Source organism: Cyprinus carpio, chromosome B2, assembly GCF_018340385.1.
Source record: "Cyprinus carpio isolate SPL01 chromosome B2, ASM1834038v1, whole genome shotgun sequence".
In the NCBI taxonomy this organism is placed as follows: domain Eukaryota; kingdom Metazoa; phylum Chordata; class Actinopteri; order Cypriniformes; family Cyprinidae; genus Cyprinus; species Cyprinus carpio.
The window spans coordinates 28,024,698-28,045,136 of NC_056598.1; the positions used below are offsets into that span (position 1 = coordinate 28,024,698).

General features: G+C 38.3%; 1 protein-coding gene across 1 annotated transcript; it reads left to right on the forward strand.

Moving 5' to 3' along the window:
* The first annotated feature begins 742 nt into the window (after positions 1-742).
* Positions 743-19,491, forward strand: zcchc2 (zinc finger, CCHC domain containing 2). The gene is made up of 14 exons (XM_042718996.1): positions 743-1,534; positions 3,825-3,933; positions 4,027-4,097; positions 8,067-8,138; positions 9,177-9,277; positions 10,049-10,143; positions 10,280-10,363; positions 10,454-10,490; positions 11,230-11,314; positions 14,247-14,314; positions 14,496-14,587; positions 14,723-14,815; positions 15,752-16,798; positions 17,952-19,491. Exons 1-14 carry the CDS (start codon positions 971-973, stop codon positions 18,011-18,013), a joined length of 2,580 nt encoding a protein of 859 aa, XP_042574930.1. The 5' UTR covers positions 743-970; the 3' UTR covers positions 18,014-19,491.
* Positions 19,492-20,439: the final 948 nt, after the last annotated feature.

Consider the following 20,439-nt stretch of genomic DNA (forward strand, 5'->3'; position numbering starts at 1 on the left):
TAAAATAAAAATGTTTCCCTCATTTTTACTCGAATAAACTGAAAAGTGCATAAAAAATATGCTTTACATAATATACACTCACATGAGATTGAATACGTCATATTGTCATGACGCCATCATTTGTAGGCCAAAATTAACACACCATTTGTTCCATCGGGGTTTTCGATTTATGAGTAAAACTACACAGTCATATACATCATTTTCGATTTATGAGTAAAACAAGCTTGTGGATTACATAATTTGAAGAGGCGCAATTAACATTTGAAGGGTCTTAGCAGCTTGTTAGGAAGTTATCTGTAATCTTTTGTTACATATTGAGCATTATATGTCATTTATTTGATGTTTTATGTCCATATTTAGCATAAGTAGCAAGTATCCAACACAAAACACTTAAAACGTTACGTGAGTCAAAGTCAATTGAATTATGTATTAATGAGCGTACGCCATGGAACTATTTTATTTGGCGGAAGAATTATTTTATTGTTTTTTTTTTGTTGTCATAAAAAATGTAAGTAAATGAACTATAGTGTCTTATATCATATTTCCAGAAGTCATAAAGCACAAGGCCACTCGAGTTTATGATTATAGCACCGTTAAACCCCTTAATATATTTCGTGACGTATTTAATTAGTTGCGCAATTCTCATATTTTATTTAATTAATAATTAATGTACTTAATTGTTTATATATTTGTTATATTTTGTCAGTCCATAAAATATATACTTGGAGCTGATGAGTTTAGGACCCTGCGACTCATGTGACGAGTGGGTGGAGCCGCGGATGATTAACAGGATATTCTGGAGGCACGGCAGGCGAGTAATCTGGCAAACTGACCGCAGCCACACAGCAATTTTTTTTAAACGAAATTCCGCCCCAAATCGGGAACTTTATCGCGGTTTGATGCCGAAATATTGGCCAGAAAGTATCATCCATGGACTTCCATCTCTGATGTTCGTGTTTGAGAGCTGATAATGATGAAGATGAAGCTGCGAGCGGCGGGAGGCGAAAATCATCGATGCGATTTGAATTCCGTTAACGGATCCGAGCGGGAGAGCGGCACCGGAGCGGCTCAGCTCGACAAGGAGGCGGTGTTCGAGTGGTTCGGCTTACAGCTGAACCCTTCCGGACGCGTGGAGCTGCTCTGCGGGCTGCTGCATATGTGTCAGCCGCTGGAGCTACGCTTCCTCGGCGCCTGTCTCGAGGATCTGGCCCGGAGAGATTTCACCGTCCTGCGGGATTATGAGATCCGGGCCAACTGCCCCGCTGATCTGGAGGGGCTGGTGGACGTAAGCGACCCCGTTGTGCTGTCTAAACTGCTCGTTTATTTGTCTTTGCTCGGATCCAAGAGCAGGGAATGCGGCGGGATTCTCTTCAGGACGTTGAGTCGAATGGACGCCGGGATGTGCGGCGCTCTACCGGAGCCGGAGACTGTGGATCAGCTGCGGCTGCTCTTCACGATGGGATCGTTACACCCGGCGTTCAGTTTCTATCAGCGGGAAGAGCTGCGAGCGCAGTTGGACAGACTCCAAAGATGGGTGTGTTATATTTACCTCAGAATCACTGACATTAAATTAATAAAAGTGGCAGAAATACCATGGCAACTTCATGATTTGGAAACGTACCCTAAAATACCATATGAATATGGCAATAGCATGGGAGTACCTCCCTTACAGAAAAGTGCTGTGACCGTACCATGATACAATGACGGTATCAGATGGTAAAACCATGGTATTTACATGGTACTCCAGGGAATATTGCGGTTCTACTATGGTACATTTTCAAAAACATGGTAGTTCCCTTTAATGTACGTTTTGATGTATTGGCTAAAGTCACTAATAAAAATGACCATAAGCACCATGATATTACCATGTTTTTTTTTTTATGTGTGCACTATGCTAATACCACCTTATTCTTTGAATTTTTTTGAGTGGCATATAAATACAATGGTTTTCTGAATATCATATTCATACTGCCACAAGAACATGGCAATATCATGGTTTTCTTGAGAACACCACCTTTACAGAAAAGTCCTGTGAAAGCAGTACCATGGTACAGTGATGGTATCAGATGATCAAAATATCACGGTGTAGCATGTGATACAGTCAGTGTTCCATGGTACCACCTCTTAAACTGACACAAACTCGTAAATTAACATGAATAGTCAAAAAGGAATGTGTGCTGGATCCCTGTTGGAATTTCTATCATACTTTTGAATCATTCCTAAAGGATCCCAACTGGAATAAGTAACAAATAAGATCCTATTGGACAAACTGAAATCCATAGAAGATCGTTTGATACCTATTTAGAGTCTTATTGGATATTAATGTTTAGAAGATGTTTAAATTTAATGTACTGAAAAAATGCCATACTATTGGACAGTTAAAGGATTCACATGGCAGCCACAGAAGTTCCTGTAAGATTTTCTTAATTCCCATTTATGTTTTCCAGTTGGATGTTCTTGTCTTGCTGGGAATTGTTAGGAACTCAGTTCTTAAAAATCAAGTTTTGATTATTTATGTTAGTAATTCCCTCTAGGATTGGTTCCAATAAAGTCCAGTATGTTTCATTGTAGAATTTATAACCCTTTTTTTTTTTGACAAGGGACAGCCAGAGGTGTATCAGACATCTGCAGGATGCATGTGCTCACATCAGATTGACAGCTGTCAATAAGTTCAGTCGTTTAACTTGTCACCTTTAAGCCAGACCCTGACAGGGAAAATCCTGGCAAATACTGTGGTCAAATATATTCATCACCCTTAAATTAATTCAGAAACACAGATCTAACAAAAGTGACACTGCATTTTGTAAATGCATGCCTGGCTATCTAATGTAAGTGTAGGTGTCAGCCAACCTCTCAATAGGAATATGCCATGTCAAATATCCAAACACTTTAATCCAGTACAGCCACATGATGGCCTGTTTGGTTTGCTACATTCATCGGTGTCTTTAAGGCTTGTGGTCATGTTATGTGTCCAATGCTATCCTCCCTGATCTCTTTTGATCTCCATGTGAATGACTTCATTGTGAGCTTTGCATTTTGTAAATGAGGTCATGTGTGGGACTTTTCGTCGCACGGGACGTCCACGCTCATTAGACCGAATCAGGTCTCCAACACGACATCCTCTGTCTGTTTATGAATGTCTGTTTGCTGCTTATGTCAAACTGAGAGTGATGTTAATGGTTTAAAATGATGGTGATGAGTCGTGGTCATGTAAGCTGAGGCATTATGCTCACTTGCTTTAAAACGAGAGGAAACGTGGGATCAGATGGTTCAATCAAATTAATTGACACATTTTAAAAGACTGAATGGAATAGCTTTGATTTGGTTTGATTGTAAATGTCACACCTCAGAGGCAGTGCTCTGATTTATGCCTCGCATTTGGAAACCCATCAACTAGTTGAATGTCAGGTGTCTAGATCGGTTGTTCCCTCTCAAATTTGCAATGTCCTGCAATGGCGTTGTTTGGGCAATTCTGCTGTCAATTAGATCAGTGTTGACTGACCTGCTCTGAAACGATAAAGCAATTTGAGGAGACTAAAATACAATGACAATGGGCATGAAGACAAGTGAATGCACCTTTACCCTGAGTCTTATTACTTCAGACAAGACATTGTTGTTGGTTGCTTCATATAACTGTATTAAACACCAAATATGCTGTAACTGGCAGTATTTTCTTGCTTAACATGACGGCTGCCTTTAGTGTGGATAGGAAAAACCCCTCCGTAATTATATAACCTCAAATGTGTCTATTTTCCTCATCGGAGAGTTTGATGTTGGAAATCGATGTGTTTACTCACCTTCTAAATTACTTATTTTTCATTCAGAGCCAGTTTTCCAGGCCGGGGTTCCTCTGTCCCCACCGGGAGAATGATGTAGACTGGACTCTTTGCAGCAACGCCAATCCACACCTCAGCGGCACGTCGCAGAGGAAAGGTATCTCACCTCCTCATGCTGAAATCCCTTTCAACACACAGAAAAAAAGTGAGAGTTGCAGCACTGCAACAATGATGTCTTTTGATGTTGCAGTGGTGCACATTGAGAAGATCATTCTGAAGGAGGTTTCTATGGGAGGAGACGGCAGGCAGTACAGTTTTGAGGTAAGTTCAGAAACCCATCAGAGACGCTGAGTTTCAACACTGACATTTCATCTAAAAGAAGCTTAGAGAGCCTCTAGGATTGTGGGAAATCATTTAGAATGCTATGTACCCAGTTGTGTCATGCTGATAAGAGAAAGTCTCTTTAGAAAGTGAGATAAGAAATGTTGAGATAGTTATACAAAACTGTCAAAATGTGTACATGTCTGCACGGAATCTGTTTACAGATTTTCACCGAATGCAAATAACTGTTTTAATGAATTTGTATTAAAATAATTAGTTAATTCTAATTCTGGATAATTAGTTCATTCTTACAGATATCAATTAAAGTAATATTTGGAGATATTCAAACCATTTTCCCTACATAATCATTGCTAAAAATGCTAACATTACAGTCATTTTTAAAAAATATTGTACTGATGTCCATATATATATATAATATATTTTATATTAATATTAATATATAGCTGTATAATAATATGGTCTCGAATAGCTACGGAAGAGATTAAATTCAACACAAAATCAAAATGAACCCTAATCTTGTTTATTTTATTCCAAAGAAACCCGCCTGGCTCCATCCTGGTATGTTAACAAACCCACGGTTCAGTCAATTCCCGATGGATAAAATCAAGTCCTATACCACTTTTTTTCCCCCTCATTGAATATTGTGTTCAAGTTTGACTTTAAAACAATTTGTTTTATTTGTGCCCATGTTGCTGGTTAAAAAGGACATTAATGTAGTGTAGGCACGATATGAATCGATACAGAGTTAATGTCTTAGTAGCAGCTGTTGTTTCAGTTTTGCATGCACGCTTTGCATTATTCATGGTGTTAAAAAAAGCCTCAAAATGAACGTGCACTCAGCCTCTGTGGTTCCAGACGTGTCCTGAAGGCCGAGCTGTGCTCTCGGCTGTGTACATGAGATTTTTGTCTCTCTGGGACAAGTGAGGAAACATGCAAAGCCTGAGCTGTAAACATCCGGTTGTTGATACAGAGTTGACAGCCTCACCAAAGAGGCTTTGGCTCAGCTCACAGTGAGAGTATGGACCAGCGCCAAAACAGTCGGGGAGAGAGAGAGGCCTGACTGAGAGAAGTGCTTTTCTTTTCCTTTGCCTAATGTATCGTGTAATTTTCAGGGTTGAAAATTACCCTGGAATCCTGGAATACAGTTTTGTCACAAAAGCTGGGTCGTGGGCATGGCACGATAAATATCCTGTAAAATGCAATATTGTGTTTTAAGCAAAATATGAAATTAAGGAAAGCAAGATTATTATCTCACAATGTTTTTCAAGTAGCTTGTATTGTTTGGGCTGTACTGCAATTGTTTGATGTCTTCGATAACTAACAAATGAGACATTTTGGCATTTGTAGTTTGAATAAATGGTCTATTTGGTCAACACAATTGCATACACAACCCATTGTACTTCAATATGTAAAACTGAGGATTAAATTGTGCATAATATGACCAAAAACATCATATAACAAAAAGAAAATGTTTAAGTTTTTCTGATTATACATTGAACTTCCTTTTATTATAAAAAGAAAGGAAAATGTGAATGTGAAGTGCGAATGTGTCAGGGAATATCCCCCTTCTGACACTTTTAGGTTTCTGGAAGCACAGATGATCTGAAATCACCTAACATGCGTGTTCTGGTCATGTTCAGCAACTAGTTTTAGACTGTTTGAATAGTAAACTCCTCTAAGACATCTTTAAATTGATTGCTATGATCCTTGGTACAGCTATTTTCATTGAGACTGGCATCTTTAGCTATTGAGTCATGACTTTTTTTTTTTTTTTTTTTTGAGCATTGTATTTTTAGGATGCTTGTATAGTTAAAACTAGTTCCTCTTTTAAAATGGCTTTGACAATTTCACTATTAATCAGATCTTGTAAAAGGTCACGCTGAACAGTCTGCCTTTAAGTTACGGACCCGGTGCGAGTGAAAATTGGCTTTGACAAGTAAATAAAACTTTACTTGACTGTTGGTTCAAAACTATACAATTATTTTTATACAGGCTAAAAGTTCAGTGTCAGAACCTTTTGATATTTATAGCAACTAAACAAGCCTGTCTGTTGTGCTGTTATTCAGTTCTCGTAACCTAAAGGTTGTTTGGAGGCTTAAGTGGGAAGGAGACGTATTGAGGACACCCGTGAGGACGTGCTCTCCCCGGGATATATTAAGATAGAAAGCACTTCTGACAGAGATTTAAGTGTTTAAGACCACAATCACTGTCACATTTGTTTATCATTATAAACAGCTTAAATGAAAGCTATTATTAAAATGAAATGTTCTCAGTGTGAACATAAAATGATTAGACGCTGAGATTTGTGCACCATTCTGCCGAGTCCAATCCATCCTCATCAAAACAAGGATGAAAGAATGGAATGAAAAGGAAAGCATTTTGTGTTCTCAGCCAAATTTGAGCCACTACCTTTTCTCTGTCCGTCTTTAAGTCTTGTATTCCGTCCTTATGTGAGTTGCATCCCAATCAGAAATCCCCATGTGTCACTGGAAGACGGATTCTCCACCCTTTCCCAGGCTTACCACTGAACCCTGACCACCTGTGTCTCGCCAAACCCTACGATTAAGACATCAGTATTCACTGGAGAAGCAGACGAAATAGCATGCCAGCCCTTGTTAAGGCTAAAATATTTACTCAGTGCGTCGGGCTACCCGGGTGTTGAAAGAGCTGGTTTGGAGTTACAGATAAACACTTCAACACTTTTTGTTGTTGTCTGAGATAGATGAATTGCCACAATTACAGGCATCATCTTATTGAGTCTTTGGGAGTGGATATCTGCCAGAACTTTCACAATGGATGCAATTTATTTGGACCTGTATTGTGTAATTCTACCAGAAACAGACTACAGTGAAAACAGTTTTGCGCTTACGTGAATCCACAAACTAAAATCAAGATGTAAGCGTAGCAGACAGTTATATTTTCTTGTAAAACATGACACCAAGATTGTGAGCTCCAAACTATGTGCAGCAGCATGATTATCAAATGCATTTCAGCTTGAATTGTCAGCGTTTGTGATTTAAAAAGACAGTAAAAGCAGTAAAATTAAGTATTAGGCCCATTACAATTTAAAATAACTTAAATATATTTTTTCAATATGTAATTTATTCCTGTGATGCAACGCTTTAAAAAAAAAAAAAAAAATTACTTCAGTCTTGAGTGTCACATGATCCTTTAGTAATCATTCTAATATGTTCAACAAACATTTCTTATTAATGCTGAAAACAGTTTTGTGGCTTTTAATATTTTTGATTTTTAATATAATTCAAATCTTTTGTAAACATTCTAAAGGTCTTATATAAATGTATTCAAATGTCACTTTTGATCAGTTTAATGTATCCTTGCTGAATTAAAGTAAAACAATAGACTTTAGTCTGTATTGGTTAAATATGATAGTTATGCATGCATTCTTTTCAGATTAGCACAGACACTTTCTTTTCTACATAATATTTGCATGAGCTGAAGTTGTGGAGAATTTATTTAAACCAAGTGAACTCTATTGGCTGAAATGCTCAAGTGTAAAAAAAAAAATAGTGCAATGACCCAATTTGGCGGAAAACTGATTCTGGGCGTATGCCCCATTCTGATGTCATTCTTTTTATTTGGGCTGGTTTAAATATTTTAAGCATGCCTAGATTTCAATGGGAGATTCCATTGGAATATTTTATTTACCTAACACATCGTAATCTTTGAAAATGAGCTAATAGTCTAAGAGCTCAAATGTTCTTCTCTTGCTGTAATGTCATTTCTGCAACCCAAACTTTAGAAATATTTGACCGAGGACGTGAAGAAATCCATGTGAAGGCATCTGTGGCAAAAGGACAAGCACAATTATTCATGTCTGAGTGAAATATGATGAGCTCTGGGGAATCCAAGTAAAAGATCCATTATGCTCCCTGCTCAGGCTGATGAGAGCAATACTGGTCTCATCGAGTTTCTCCTCTTTTACAGGTAAAATGGTCAGACTCTTCATCTTCTGCCGTCACCAAAAGTCATCGTGAGTTGGAGGATTTTCTATTAAAGGTGAGCAGAGAGACGTAGGTCTTTGGTGTGGTATTTGTGTTTGTTTAGTCACAGGGACTGTAGCACGTGCCAGTGTGCCCACCAGTTGGGCAAGATGCCACCTGGCCAGACCAGCGAGGGACATTATCCATCTGTTTCTATTTCTATTTTCCTCTCTCTGGCTGTGTTCATAATGGAATACTGAAAATGAAATGAAAACTTCAGTGTTATTTTAATAACATTTATAAAGTATTACAGTATTTCTTAATATTTTAAATTGGCTTTTATTTGATATTTTCAAAATTCATTTCAATTATAGTTTAATTTGATGTGCTTTGGTCTTTTTCATTTTTAATATTTCATATTATTTAATATTTTTGCATACAAAATACATAAATGTTAGATAAATTATGTTTTACAATTTATACACACAGCATACTATATCTTTAAAAATTAAAGTAATTTTTTAGTGAGTGCCATCCTGTTATCATTTTGGAAATAGTTATGGTTATTTTTTGTTTAAAACACCAATGACTTGTACATACACTATATGGACAAAAGCATTGGGACACCGCTTGCTTTAGGACAGAAAAATGCACTTCCAAAACTGTTGCAACAAAGATAGAAACATAATTCATATATTTAAAAAATTGTATTTCCATCTCTGTTGCAACAGTTTTGGAAGTTTCTAAAATGACTGTACCCATATGTACAAATCATTGGTGTTTTTGGCTCAAGATCTGCATTAAAAGTCAGACCAAAGGTGTTCAGCTGAGATTAGGACTTGGCTTTCTGCAGAGTTCTTCCACACTGACTGAATCAATAATTTATTTCTGAATCTTGCCTTATACACAGAGGCATTGTCATGTTAGAATAGAAAAGGGTCCAAACTGTTGCCATAAGCACACAATTCCCTAGAATATCATTATATGCTTTTACATTAAGATTTGTACTCATGGAAACCTGTTCATTAGAAGGGGTGTCCATATACTTTATGAAGCTTAGCTGTATTGAATTTAAATTGCAAAGTGAGGTAAAACAATCCCTCTGTCTCTCTAGCTTCCTAAGGAGCAGAGTCCTGATGGCTTTGAGAAGGGCATCGTCAGGTTACTCAGTCGTGGAGATCAATGTGAATCCAGAGAACTGGAGAGAAACCTCAGGTGAATCTCATCTCACTCTTAACTAGTGTTGAGAAACATTATTTGTTACAGTAATTGTGTTAAAAAAAAAAAAAGTTCCATCCTTACTTTTGCATTCCTTTTTCTCAACTGCTTAGGTTCTCTATTTTTGGCTTGCATGGGTTTTTGTTCAGTTGGATGTGCTATTCGCTGTCATTATAATCACATTATAGTCTTTCCTTGCAGCTGTGTCATGGGATAAATCCAGTTGTGCTGAAAGCATAAATTTCATAGCAATTCCTAAATCTGAAAGTCTCAGTGCTAAACCAAAAACAACACTGAGCCTTGCATAACGAGCATATTTTAAAACGATAAATACAAGTGTATTAGTTTTATTCGTTTCAAACTGTGAGCATGCGGTGGACATGGAGAGGATTACGACTGCTAATCTAAACATATTCAGAACTACTTCCTGACTACAGATGTTCAAATTATATAGCATTAGGCAGATGGTTTTTAATTCTTCAGAGATTGAAAGATTTGGATCAAGTCCGTCACTGAATTGTCAAAGGGATTCAGTGTTCGAATCTTTTTTTTTTTTTTTTTTTTTTTTTTTTTTGTCACATAAAACAAAGTGTCCTTTTCAAGTCCCACAACACATGGCAGTATTTGGGTCAGTAACACTGATGTCATGACCAGAGGGGATTCTGCTTCCTGTAGCACAGCTTAGATGTGGTCACAGATTGTGAAAATAAAACATCAGTGACTGTTCCAATACCTTTAACTTTTTCTCTCTCTCGTGTTCCTTTGCAGGGAGAAGTTCCTGTCTTTATCACAGGATGTCCTTCAGAGATGTGACGTTTCCAGGTTCTTCCTGTCTGATGCGTCTGTACTGCCATGCAGCCACTGTGAGATTCCTTCTGACTGGCCAATCAGAAAATGTTATCAGTTGATGACTAATGTTAACATTACCAAATATCAGTATATTAATAGACTAAGCATGATTTCACTGTGTAACACTTGCCCATCTGCTCGTCTCTGCAGGTACCAGTGCGCCCGTAGCCAGAATCCATCAGCCTGAGCGCAGTTTCTCTGAGGACTGCTCGGAGACCTCCAGCCTGGAGGATGGTGAGAGAGATGCAGACCTGTCAGATCTGCCCTAGAAACACTTGCCAACACGCATGCTACAATCTCATCAGTGACTTTTCTCTTTTACAGATGTGGAGGCTTACAGCGTCAGAGCTGCGGGACTGAGGTAGACCTTCACTGACTGAACAAATTAATATTTTCATTCAGCAAGGATGCATTCAGTTGATCAAAAGTGACAGTAAAGACATTTTACAAAAGGATTCTATTTCACATAAATGCTGTTCTTTTCAGCTTTCTGTTCATTAAAGAATCCTAAAAAATGCTTCCGTTTCCACAAAAATATTAAGCTTAGAAAAGTGTAACACTGATAATAATCAGAAATGTTTCTTGAGCAGTGAATTGGCATATTGCTATGATTTCTGAAGGATCATGTGACACTGAAGACTGGAGTTATGATGCTAAAAAATCAGCTTTGCATCACAGGAATAAATTACATTTTAAAATATATTTAAACAGAAACAGTTATTTTAAATTGTAATCATTTTTTATAATATTACTGCTTTACTTTTTGATCAAATAAATACAGCCTTGATGAGCATATCTGATGAACACTTCTTTCAAATACATTAAAAAAAGACTTGAACTTCAGTGTATATGTTGTTTAATAATTTGTTCTTTTTTTGTTGTTTGCGTGTTTTATGTTTTGCTTGTAAAGTTGAGTAATTTTTTATTTTTTTTTAAATAAATGTAACTTGGTTCAATATTTGATCTAATCTTCATGTATTAAGAGTGGCTTAAGTGTCCAAATACTTGAGTCCGCTGTACGTGATTAATATCAGGATCAGTAGAGTAAACCATGTTTATGGTCTTTTCCTGTCACATAATCACTTTTCTTCTCCCTGTAGTAGTCAGCGCTCTGAATGCCAGAGGAGAGGAAACTGTGAGCAGAATGGAGAGAGAGTTTGGAAGAAAGAAACTGAATTGGAACAGGTGAGGCCGTGAAATTCTTTCTCTCTTTGGTATTCTTGGAATGGTGTATGACTGATAGTGCTTCTGCAGTATGAATACTGTGCACACAGTCTGCAGTTTTTAATTCATACTGTCTATAAAGAAATAGTTAAATACTGTATACCACAAAGTCTGCAGTTTTTAATTCATACTGTCTATAAAGAAATATTTTAATTATGTATAGACCCACTTTTTTAGAATTCAACCAACAAAATTTATTTATTCAAAAATAACTGTTGAAAACACTCATATATCATCTTTTTAAAAACATAACCCTACATACATACATATATTATCCCGTACAACGTGCATTTCAGAGCTTAATAAGTAACTGGACCCTGACAACCGCATGTACAAAAGTTAATTAAATAAATAAGGCCACATAACAAGATATTTTTACTCTATTCAGAACAAATTAATAAGAAACTAAGGAGGACCATGACAACTGCATGTACAAAAGTTAATTAAATAAATGTCAAAATCACTCAAAATAAAGTTTTCACGTAACCAGGTCATTTGTGGAAGTTAATGAGACAATTGGGGATGTGCTTTACTCTTGATAAGAGTTTCAAAGTCTGGGGTGACAGTAGACAGAGCTACTCTCAGATCATGCTCAGTGTCCAACCTGTTTCTCTGCTTTGACTTGAGCTGGACCAAGGTAGAGAAGCCACTTTCACACAAATAGGTTGTGCTGAATGGTAAGATCGTTTTGACTGCTAAAGTGGCGAGGGATGGATACTCAGTCATCACATCGCTGCACCAGAAGTGGGAAAGGCTTACCTCACCAAATCTCTTTTTCAGCGTCAGGTCACATGACAGGTCCACCAGCTGATGCTCTTCGTTGCTTGGCAACGTGATGTTTTCCACATTGATACTGAAGGGGTCGCGTATCCAGTCCATGGTTGTTTGTTTCTCTGGGAAGTAGTCGTCAAACCGAGCTTGAAGTTTAGTGAGATTTGCCCTTAAAGTTTGTTTCAAGTTATTTTTTGGCCGCACTGTCCAGCTGCTGTGCTTCATGGCAAGAGTTGGGAAACATGTCCAGTCTGTCTTTGGATAAATGATTTAGCCACAGTGAGATCTTTTTCTTGAACGCAGCAATTTTGTCTGACTGTTCAAATATATTGTGTCCTCTCCCTTGCATCGATACATTTAATGTGTTGAGGTGCTCAAAAATATCAGCAAGATATGCAACTCGTACGAGCCACATTTCGTTGTCAAACAGTTCTGCATACGGGGAGTTAGTCTCTGAGAGGAATGTGGCGATTTCTGTTTTAAGTTCGTAAAAGCGTGACAACACCTTGCCCCTCGACAGCCAGCGGACTTCTGAGTGATACAGCACCTGCATGTGCTCAGAGCCCAGGTCTTTACATAGATGTGAAAAGCAACGGCTACTTTTTGCACTCCATTTTATGTGGTTCACCACTTTGATGACATTTGTTAAAGCTTCATCAAGTAAAGGTACCATATTCTTAGCCGCCAGCGCTTCTCGGTGCAAAAAGCAGTGGTTCCACGTCGCGTTAGGTGCCCTCTCCAGAATTTGCTTCACCACACCGGAATGTTTTCCCGGTCATAGAGGCAGCTCCATCAGTGGTGATTCCCACACAATATTCCCAACTGAGGCCCACTGAGCTCAAATACAAGTCCAGGGTGTTAAAAATGTCCTCTGCTTTTGTAGTGGTAGAGAGGTCTCTGCTGCAGAGAAATTGTTCTTGCAAATCACCGTCCCACACATGCCTCACATAAACCAATAAAATGGCATGGTTAGCGATATCTGTTGATTCGTCCATCTGTAAGGCGTAGTAAGGGCTTGCCTGGATGTGGGCTGTGGTCTGTTGTTTTATGTTACCAGACATGTCTTCAATCCGCCGAGCTATGGTATCATTGGAAAGTGGTATGGTTATCAGTTTATATCCGCCGCTGACTGATCCAGCACCTCTCTTACCATATCCATTGCAGCAGGTAAAATGAGCTCTTCGGCTACTGTGTGGGGTTTCTTGGCCTTTGCAATGCGGTGAGCTACTAGGTAAGATGCCCGAAGAGCTTGTTCTTGTTTGGAGCAAGACGCTGTCAGACACTTTTGTGATGCCCTCAGCTCCTGGAGACGTCTTTGAAAAAACTCCACCGGCTTGTCTTTCGATGCGGGATGTTTTGTTTCTAAATGGCGCTTCAGTTTGGACGGTTTCATGCTCTCATTGGCAAGCACTTCACTACAAAGCACACACTGGGGTTTCTGTCCATTTTTATCCTCAATGTACGAAAATCCATTTTTTAAATAGTTTGGGTCATATTTGCGCTTCGCCATCTCGAATCTGAATGTCAAAACAACACAGGATGGTTACCATGGTGATGGTTACCATGGCTACCATAGTAAACTGCCGCACGTCTCTGACGAATGCCTGTCAAAATAAACCCCTTTTTAAAATAAAAGACCAATCAAACATGAGATGCACATTAAATTTTTTTTTTTTTTTTTTTTTTTTTTTTTGACCAGCTTTTTTTTTTTTTTCCAAATCAGGTCTGCGACCCACTTTTTGGGTCGCAACCCACCAGTTGAGAATCACTGTCATACTGTATATTTTGGAATTGTTTTATAATTGTTAAGTAATGAATGAAATAGAAAGTAATTCCCCATACATTTTTAACATCTTACCACAATTTAGCCATGCAAAGTTCTGAGATTTTTTTTTTTTTATTCGGAATTGTTGTTTTTAACATCTTATTTCATTGTTGGACTGGACGATCAAAAGTTCTGAGGTTTTTATACAGAATTGTTCATGCATCTAATGAATTAAGTTGATTACAGTGTAGCAATACTACTTCACTATTTTGCATTGTATTTAAAAAACTGAATTCAGACAAAGTTGCTCATTGTTTTGAGGCATGTTAGACATAATCACATTCTGTCTCCCTGCAGAGCTGCACAAATGACAGAAGAATCTTCACAGCTGGACAGAAGAACAAAGGAAGGCCAGCTGGAAAAAGGTACACAAACACTTGCTACTGTGTTTAGTTGCCCTCTATATGGGTGCAGATTGAAATGTTGACCTGGTCTTTGTGTCTGAATTGAGACAATATGTTGAAATGCAATGACGCATGTGTATATACAGCGATGCATCAGGTATATACACCGATGCATCATGGTCACGACTGCTGTTGTTTTCAGGGACCGAGGCAGACGAGTTACCGGTGTCAAGACTTCTAATGGAGTCCAGAAACCCTCTGCAGCACTGATGGTCAACCAGGCAGCGTGCAAAGGTCTTTGTGCCATGGCTAAAAAACAGCAAAGCAAAAATGATTGATATCTGTGAATCTCTAAACACATATTGCATGCATGTACTACTCCCTTACAGAGAACTACAGCCGTGTTTTCTTCTGTCTTTTGGTATGTAGACACAGGAAGGGACCGGTATGGGGACACATCATCAGAGAGCTCAAACTCAGTGCCATCCAGTCCTGTTCACCAGAAGAGCCTGGAGGACCAAGGTGTGTTATTCATAATGTAATTAGTTAATTCAAAAAACATTGTGTAATTTACTGACCCTCAGGCTGTTCCAAACCCATACAACTTTGTTTTGTGAAACACAAAAACGAGACATTTAGCAGAAGGACAAACTCAGTCATGTCTACACAGAATAATGATTTTAAATAAGAAGAAAGCAAGTCAAATTAGGTTGCATTTAATAGATTGTTCTCAAAAAACTGTTTTTAATTCTTATCAATGCAAATTTGTCTTTGGAGGGCTTCTCCATGTGATCTAACAACAGTGTTTTAATAGTTTTTCAACAGTGACTCAAAAACTCCACCAGTGTTATTTTAGTATTATATATATATATATATATATATATATATATATATATATATATATATATATATATATATATTAGTATTTATTCATGTTTTTGAATTAGCTTGATCTTTTTTATTTCCAGTTATAATTTGAATTCTGATTTGATTTATATTAATTTTGTTTTAACCTTTTTAATTTTTTTTTTTTTACTGTTAGTTTTAGTAATTTTACTACATCAAATTTAACTTTATGTATGTATGTGTGTGTATATATATATATATATATATATATATATATATAATTTTTTTATTATATATATATATATATATATATATATATATATATATATATATATATATAATTTGTTTATTTATTTAATGTAGATATATGACTGTTTTCAATTACAAAAAACTGAATAACCACTGTAATTGCTTTTGTTTTGTTGTTTTGTTTTCTCTTTTGTAAAGTCATATATATGCTACTGTGAATTTATAATTTTTATAACAAAAATTATAACAACTTTGCTGTTGGGGCAAATGAAAATGCAAAAGAAATGTTTGTTGTAGTTCCATTAATAATACCATTATGAATTACATAAAATCTACATGATGATTGAATGTGTGTCTCTTCAGATACAGAGAGTCAGTCTGATAACTCAGCCCAGGAACCAGCTGAAAAGACTCACCTCGCCAAAGGCATTGGCGGAAAAGCTGTTGCCATGGTGAATCCATTAGTTGCCGAGCCCCAGAATGTTCCGCAGCCTCCTTCAGTGGTGGAGCTGGCGCTGACCGCGTGCCTCCCTTACCCCCTGCAGTACAACACCACCACCCAGAGAGACACGGGGCAGAGTAAGATAACCATCACCATCCCGCTGGCCCAAGACCCTGGAGCATCATCAGCCAGCGCTCACCCACAGCAGCAGCCACCGCTGGGGGCGTTCAGCGTCCTCTCGCCCGGCCAGTGTCCTCTGCAGCCCGCCAACAACCCTGTCAAAACAAACGCCAAGGCCTCCGTTACTGCCAACACCCCTTCCAGCTCAAGTTCCTGCAGTAGCCAAGTACCAGGACCTTGCCCCACAACTGTACCCACGCACACCCCGGGACCGGGGCCCCTGCCGGCCCCCGCAGTCACACACAGCACCGCTCAGAGCAATTCCGTGTCCTACATCAACAGCTCCAGCCTGCCAGTTATGCCACAGGCCAGTGGTACCCAGCAGCAGCAGCAGGGGGGCTGCAACGCCTGCGGCTGCCGTGGCACCTGTGGAGGAAACGGTGCCCACCAGACACCCAGCTACTTCCTGCCGCCCCAGCCCCAACCTGCCCGTCAGATGTTCGGACCGCCACCTGTGTTCTTCCATCTCCCTCCCTCTCTATGCAACAGTTTCCCTGCCCAGGGTCACCAGAATAACGGGACGCCACTTCCCTTCTACGCTCACACTGGTCCTCCTGCGGCGTTCCTGCACGCTCACTCAGAGCACATGCTGGCGTCGCAGGCGGGATACAGTCTGCCTCAGATGCACTCCTTCCGTCGCATTTACCAACCAGTCTTTCCGCCGGTTGGAATGATGTCTAGCGGAACCAACATGAAGAAGACCAGCAACGTGTCCTGCTATAACTGCGGCATGAGCGGACATTATGCTCAAGACTGCAAGCAGCCATCCATCGACGCCGGGCTGACAGGTATGAAGATGCCAGAAACACTCTACACAAGTACACAAACACAGATGTGAATGATTTCAGATGTGGAAACTTTATCTGTTTGGGTATTTACAACATTTTGAATAGTGAAAAAAATTTGTTATTTAGCTGATTCTTACAAATAAGGGGGAAAAAAACGATTTGCATACATTCACACACAATATTGACATTTAAGACAAGTTTTTATTGAAAAAAAATAAAAATGTATTTTACATTTACATATTTTACATTTATTTGATCTCATTTTATATTTGAAAAATGTTATGTGTGTGTGTGTGACATTTTCCGTGACCTAATCTAAAGAGAGAACTTGGTTTACTTAAGGTTAATAAGTTGTTAACAAAGCATTATCTAACACTTTATGAACTAAATAAATTAAATTAAATAATTTGGTTAATTACAGTGAGAGTGAGTAAAGAATACAAAGTTTCTAGTACATGATTACACAATTTAATTACAATTTAAAAGGCGTTCTCATGTCATTTCTGAATGGTGCTCCACCTTATGGTGCATTAATTTCAGTGTTTAATGCTAAATAAAGGAGAGAAATGTAGCTGATATTTACTAATAAGAAAGAAATGTATGTACTATCTATCATCTTTCTCTCTGTATATGTATAGACACACCGTAGTAACAGTAATGAAAAAATGTGAGGAAAAAAAATTTTGTGCGTTATTCCACATTGTGTGAAGACAATTCGATTACTTTCGAAGGAAAGACAGACCGAAATTCAAGTCATTTTCACTCATTTTCACCTTTCTCCACTCGAGTCTCGCGCGCACGGGGAGTTTGTTTGTTTGCATGCACACGCTTTTAACCAAACTCATAGATGTTTGCGTCAGTAAATGCGGTAAATCTGAATGTAGAAAGTGAAAGAGATTGTTAAAAATTTTTTTTTTTTAATTATTATTATAAATGCCCCGCGCCCACGCTTTGTAATGAACTGAACCAGTTTCACATGCTTCATTTTGTGTACTTGGATGTTTTTGTGTTGCTGTGGCAGTTAAAAACCTCAAGGGGGCGAGAGCGTTGCATACATCTGTGCTTTGAACTTGAGTAGCTTGTGCCAGATACTTTTTTCCAGCCTTATTCTTTAGCTCCATAGCACTCGTAAACCCCTTTCTGTATGTTTCAGGTGGTTTCCGGCTGAAGTACGTTGCCCCAAACTCCTCAGAAGCATTAGATAAAACTGATTGACAGCGAGCAGGGGACCAAAGCCCGGCGAGCCAGCGATTCCAGAGACCCTTGAGATAGAGTTCTGTTCTGTCTGTTTAAGCCTTGACCGGAGAGCAAAAAAAAGAGCCAATGCTTAAACTTAATGGGTTCTCTTAGAAAATAAATGATCTTAATGTTATAGTTTAATTAGGATGGATTGCGAGAGGGTTTTTGTTTTAGGTTCAGACTAGTTTATTGTTGTCAGAAGGATTTTATATGAGCTGATGTTCCCATTTAAGTTAATGAGAAAATTAAACGTGCAGTATTTTTTTTTTCTGACACGGGTGAATCTTTATAGGATTTTGTACTTGTTGCAAGAGAAAATGACAAGAAAAGTACTGAAAAAAACTTTTGCAAGTTCATTTTGTTATTAAAGATGTGCTTGTTCTCTTGCTGATAGTGGTTTATAATGATGCTCTTGCGACATTATACGCTGCTGGTTTGCCATGTTCTCATTCTGAACGCGATGCACTACAACTGTTGTTCTCCATAAAATGTGAGTCAGGTGTTTAAAATGCACTGAAAGAGCCGGATCTGGAGCACTGCCTCTCATTGACACGCTCTGACCACTAGAGAGCAGCTTCAGCCTTCACAGACTCAAGCGGGCTCTTCTAGGAGACTGTGCTTGAAGTGTTTTGAGTCAGACAAAATCCTTCATACATGTTCATCCTAAAGCACTGTTCCAGGAAATGCAATTGTAATTTCGACACGAGATACTCTGTAACCAAGAGTTTCGTTAACATAAGCCAACTCTGAGCATCATAATATCTTGCTTATGTGCTAAATATTTTCTTGCAAACTGTCAAAGAAGCAGAGATCGAACGTTTGTGCCTATTGCCATGCAAGCAGCTGGAAGTGTATTGAAAATAATTTCAAGAGTCTTAATTCTTTGTGTTAAAGTACATATTTAAAATGTCAAAGTTGTATTTCTGAAATCTTATTGTGATATTTGCCAAAGCAGCCCTTTTTTAAAAATAAATAAATATATATAAGGAGCTTTGGCATGTTTGTATTGAGAAAATACGTTTTATTTTGATATTTTCAAGAGATTTTGATGAAGGGCTCAAGGCCTTTCATGCTTGTCCAGGTGTTTGTAGCACATTTATGGTTAGTAACATGCAGTGGACTAGACAAGCAGCTTTCCACAACAGTGTGTTGCAGGTTTTTAAATGTGCTGTCATTCAGTTCTGTAAATTGTTACTAATCTGTAAATAGACTCTAAAGGGAGCTAACTACTAGAGGTTGAAACCTGACGACTGTATTCATTACACTTTTTCTAGATTTATGAAGCTGTACTGTATGAACAAAGTTTGATATCTGCCTCTGAGTTTACGTTTACTGTATTTCATATGTAAATGTTGATTAATCTGTACTGAGAGGTCAAATTAATCTGATAACATTTGCCTTTTTGGCAAATTGATCATTTCTGTCGAGATATTAGCAATAAATATAAAAACCCATTTTCTGGTGTTGCTTTTGATTAGAAGGTAGCCATTGACTCGTATAATATGAGGGGGAAAACTATGTAAAACTGTATGACTACGCAAGTCAACAGCCTTCAGATCATCATCTTGTGTGTTCAACAGAATAAAGAAACTCATACAGGTTTAGAATAACTTAAATGATGACAGAATTGTCTTTTTTTGGGGTGAACTTTTCCTTTAAAATATGAGAAAGGTTTGTATTTTAAGCTAACTGGACGCAATTGTCTAAATAAACATACTGAGGTCACGTAACAGCAAATCAGCTGTTTAAAACTGCATAATGTTTCACATATTCATTCTTAAAATAAAACGGTAAGCAATATACTACAACCTTTGTATAATCAACAAAACAGCACTCATTGCATGTCATCCTACAGTCAGTGCTGCTTGTGTGCTGAAGTTGGGGAAGTCATGGCCTAGTGGTTAGAGAGAGTTTGACTCCTAACCCTAAGGTTGTGGGTTCGAGTCTCAGGCCGGCAATACCACGACTGAGGTGTCCTTGAGCAAGGCACTGAACCCCCAACTGCTCCCCGGGCGCCGCAGCATAAATGGCTGCCCACTGCTCCGTGTGTGTGTGTTCACTGCTGTGTGTGTGCACTTTGGATGGGTTAAATGCAGAGCATGAATTCTGAGTATTGGTCACCATACTTCTTTGTGTCACGTCACGTCACTAAACGTCAGTCGTGAGACGTCACAACTCAGAGCTCCTCCCCTCTTCTTGAGCTCAGCTAATGAGAAGAGAGAGATTACAAATTTAAATAGTCAGGCGAGCTTCCTGTGCCTCCCGAGCTGGCAGATCCAGGGCACGCGTGTGTGTATAAACAGAGATGACCTGTAGTTTAATCCAACTTCGTAAATCTTTTAGATCGCTCAGTTTTAACCCAGATTTTATTGAAATGAAAACAGACGTGATGGAGTTCAGTG

What these genes read in the sequence shown, in the direction of transcription:
- zcchc2 (XM_042718996.1), top strand. Translation starts at nt 971, where the DNA reads ATGATGAAGATGAAGCTGCGAGCGGCGGGAGGCGAAAATCATCGATGC. An exon ending in TGGAGGATTTTCTATTAAAG is followed by an intron (nt 8,139 to 9,176) that starts GTGAGCAGAGAG and finishes CTGTCTCTCTAG; the next exon opens with CTTCCTAAGGAGCAGAGTCC. An exon ending in CAACCAGGCAGCGTGCAAAG is followed by an intron (nt 14,588 to 14,722) that starts GTCTTTGTGCCA and finishes TTTGGTATGTAG; the next exon opens with ACACAGGAAGGGACCGGTAT.